This window comes from Monopterus albus, unplaced genomic scaffold (assembly GCF_001952655.1).
Source record: "Monopterus albus unplaced genomic scaffold, M_albus_1.0 scaffold840.1, whole genome shotgun sequence".
NCBI lineage: Eukaryota > Metazoa > Chordata > Actinopteri > Synbranchiformes > Synbranchidae > Monopterus > Monopterus albus.
The window spans coordinates 2020-6376 of NW_018128720.1; the positions used below are offsets into that span (position 1 = coordinate 2020).

The window sequence follows — 4357 nt, forward strand, 5'->3', positions numbered from 1 at the left end:
GGGGGGAGTGTGGGGGGCTTGGGGGTGGGACAACGATTCTGATTGGATAACCTTTCACCTAGAACTGTCAAATCGAGTTTGATGAAAGCTGGTATCTATACTGTGTGTCATAGTGGTTAGAAAATGGTTATTAAGCTTTCAGTCATATGAAAAAGCAATACTGTATGTGAAAGCAGAAAGTAATAAATGACACAGTTCCCTACCTTAAACCTAACTATTTTAATTAAACAGCAGAAGACAGTAATGTTTTGTGTAGAAATCTATAAAATAAGGTTTAATGAAGCTTATTTACTGAATCAGTACATATGGACAAATTAACAAGTGTCAGCATAGATTAAAGAAATTATTCAGATTTTAAATATACCTCCAATGCACTTCTCATTAGCAGGTTATAAAAATATCCTTTATCACTATATTGGAAGCACTGCTGTCATAAATAAACCATACTAAAAATTATATTTATTGGCCAGATGTATTCCTTAAAGCCCTTTACAAACATACAGTCGGGGGCAGTGTTGCATAAAGATATGATTAAGAAAACTTGCATTCATTAGTTTCCTTGGGCAGATTGACTAAACTAGTGTATCTGGGCCAGTGTTTTTCAAGTTTTGATTTATTTTTATTATTAGCTGTTTGGTTGACTAATGAGAGGGTGTTATGGATTTATTTGTATTATTTGTATCTATATTGCTTGTCATGATGGATGTTGCTGTCTGTCTTGGCCAGGACACTTGGAAAAGACATTTTTAATCTCAGTCAGGTTTTGCTGGTTAAATAAAGGTTATATAATATAATAAAACATGAGTAAGATCTGAGAAATGTTATTTAAACTCATGTAGTCTTCTGTTCTTCTGTGGGTTTCATCCACTGTAGCTGGATGGTTAGAATAATTTTGGTTCCCATGTACTAATTTTACTAATCTCATATACATCTGAACGCTTCAGAACTACCTTTATGATACTGAGGTTGTCAAACATTCTGGGATCAAAAATAACAAACTGTCACCCTCTTCTAGTTCAGCTCCATGACAAGCACAGCTTGAACATACATGAACTGACCTTTTCATCCCAGAGGTGGCAGGAGATGATGTCTAATGGTCCTTGGTTTTCAAAAAGAGCTACAGCTTGTCTGCTATGTTGCTGGGCTGCAGTAAAGATATAATGAAGGAAGGCTTTGCAGGATGAAGCCAGAAGGCCGCAGCACAATCAGCACTGCCACCTCCTGAGAACAGAGGAGTTTAGACCTGGTCTCTTCTGCTACTTCTCCTGGCAGCTTCTAATTCATTCTGGAGGTCTGGGGATGAAGTTAGATAGCGGAAGAGTCTTGTTAAATTCTTAAAAATTTATTTTGGTCATTCCAGTGTACAATTCTGTTTGTTCTGTAAGAGGGTGTACTGTAGGTGGATTCCTGCATGAAGAAAGATAAAGCAACCAGGCCGGCTGGTTTGACAGGAATATAAGACTGATTAAACTTTTAAAGTTGCTTTATGTTAAAGTGGGACATGCAAAAAAAAAACATGAATAAAAACTAAAAATAAATATGGAAGATTACAAAAGGAAAGATTATGTTAATGATTATAATGATGACAAGGGATAGATGTTACACCATGTCCTACCAGTTTGAAAAAGTGGGAGGGCAGTGTAAGAAACAGATAAAACAAACCTCACCACCTCAGCCCTGCTCCTCTTCTCCCTGATGGATGACACTTGGGGCTCTGAGCTCTGGTTCCCCAACCTCAACTCCTCCTGCAGGCGTCTGCTGCGACCACGATCTGAGACTCTTCTACTCTACACCCTAGTTGCATCTGTCTCTGTGGTAAATGTGACACTCAATTTGCTCATCATCATCTCCATCTCCCACTTCCGGCAGCTCCACACCCCGACCAACACTCTGCTCCAGTCTCTGGCTGTGTGTGACCTGGCAGTGGGGCTGCTGGTGATGCCTGTCGAAGGCGTCCGCTACACTGAGTCATGTTGGCTGCTGGGGAGGATCATGTGTGCTTTGTCTACTTATCTTTTTTACTTTTTGCTCTCTACTTCTTTGGGCCACATGGTGCTCATATCCATCGACCGTTATCTGACTATCTGCAAACCACTGAGCTACTCCTCTAAGGTCACTCTGACTAACGTTAAAATTTGCATCTGTCTCTGTTGGGCCTGTTCAAGTACCTACAACGGTTTAATTTTACTAGACCACTTAGTGCAACCAGACAGATACAGCTCCTGCCATGGGGAGTGTGTGGTGGTCATCAACCAGATTGCCGGAACTATTGACTTATTTATAAACTTTATTGCGCCCTGTACTGTCATGGTTGTGCTATACACTAAAGTGTTCGCAGCTGCCGTTTCCCAGATGCGTGTAATTCAGTCACAGGCTGCTGCTACCAAGGCAAGAGCAGCTCCAACTGCTAGAACACCACAGATAAAAGCAGCCAGGACTCTGGGGATTCTGGTATTTGTGTTTCTAATGTGTTACTGCCCATACTACTATCCTATTCTTGCAGGTGTGGATACCTCCAGCAGCTTGTCCTATTATGTGTTATTGGTTTGGATGCAAATAATGAACTCTTGTTTAAACCCTCTGATTTATGCCATATTCTACCCCTGGTTTAGAAAAGCTATCAAACTCATTATCACACTCAGAATACTGCAGGATAACTCCCGGGAGGTCAAGATCCTGTAGACAGGGCCGGAAGTATCAGTCAATATTCATTTTTACACCACTTTAGAAATACTGTCACCTCTGAGCAGACTCTTCTGCTGCAGCACCACACAGACTCTCGACAGTGGCCTCATGCACAGAAATTCTCATTCTCTCACTGAGCCATGTTGTAAACTGTTTATTCTCATAAATACAAACCTCAGTACTGAGTGAAGCACATTATCCTGCTCTGATTAGACTTTTCCCTGCGCAGGGCATTTGTGTATATTATTACACATACAAATAATAAATGCAAATGTGTTTTCATGATGACTGGGATAAATCTTTTTTGCTATGTTCATTCATTTTTATCTTCCCCAGATTGTCATAAAGACGCACAATGTTTCAAATAAAAACCCTTGTTGACTGTGATATAGTATAATAAATGTACACAGTCTAAGTGAATGGACTCATCAGAAGACTTCTTTGCTGCTCTGTCAAGTCTGTGTCACTATTATTCAGCATTTGAATTTTCACCACCTAGGACTTAAATGTTTTAGCAAAGTCTGTCTTTGATCCTAATTTGATCACATGTGCCTACACTATAAAAACTAGTAGATTTTGTCATTACCTCACTGTCATGATCACTAAGAACCCCTCCTCCCAAAAAACAAAAGTCTTGTCCTATAAGGACATAGTAACCTAAAATGTCATATAACTTTATTTCTAATCATTCAGTTGTCACAATAAAATGTTAATTTTAATGTCAAGGGCATTCACATTAATAACTGGGTGCAAAATGAAACCATCAAAAAGTGTCCTTATGTTCACAGCTTGGTAAAGTCCATAACATCTGTTTCTGCAAGGACAAAGGTTTTGACGTATCTTTAAATGATTCAACCAATCACAGATTAGAGCATCACCTGTGACAAATACTGTAATTAACACATTCTCAGCATATGCTCTTAGTGACATAGAAGTAACACCACTCAAAACAGACAGTTTTGGGCTCAATGTTTTTCAAAGAAACCCTGATGATGACAAACCTGCTCTATCTATTGAGGACAAAACCTTTCTTGAGATTATGGACAGAGAAGTCTACTTGGATAATGATAACCACTGGGTGGTGCCACTGCCATTTCGTACACCATGCCCGTTTCTTCCAAACAACAGGGAACAGGCTCTGAAGTGTCTCAATGTAGTCCAGCGGACGCTAGAGAAAGAAAGAGAAATGAGAGAACAGTTTATTGAATTTATGAAAAGAATCTATAACAATGACCAAGCAGAAATGGCTCCACCGCTGAAACTCGGTGAACAGGGTTGGTACCTGCCCATATTTGGAGTGTACCATCCCCAGAAACCAGGCAAGATTCGGGGCGTGTTTGACTCAAGTGCTCCATTCAAAGGTATCTCTCTAAATGACACTCCACTTAGTGGGCCTGACTTAAATAATACACTGCTTGGTGTTCTACTGTGCTTTCAAAGAGAACAAGTCACAGTTACTGTGGATGTGGAGCAGATGTTTTACTGCTTTAGGGTAAATAATAATAATAAACTTTATTTATATAGCACTCTACAACTCGAGAGCCCAGAGTGCTGAACAGTAAAACAAACATCGCCAAGTAAAACCATACTAAAAAATAATAGACCATATCAAAACAGTAAAAAACAGAGTAAAACACACGTACACAAAACAAAATTATAAAAGTTCCACGCA

General features: G+C 39.5%; 1 protein-coding gene across 1 annotated transcript; it reads left to right on the forward strand.

The window, feature by feature from the left end:
- Window positions 1-1695: 1695 nt before the first annotated feature.
- LOC109953605 (trace amine-associated receptor 13c-like) lies at window positions 1696-2682 on the forward strand. Its single transcript, XM_020589082.1, has one exon. It carries the CDS (start codon window positions 1696-1698, stop codon window positions 2680-2682), a length of 987 nt encoding a protein of 328 aa, XP_020444738.1.
- The last annotated feature ends 1675 nt before the right edge of the window (window positions 2683-4357 follow it).

What these genes read in the sequence shown, in the direction of transcription:
- LOC109953605 (XM_020589082.1), top strand. Translation starts at nt 1,696, where the DNA reads ATGGATGACACTTGGGGCTCTGAGCTCTGGTTCCCCAACCTCAACTCC.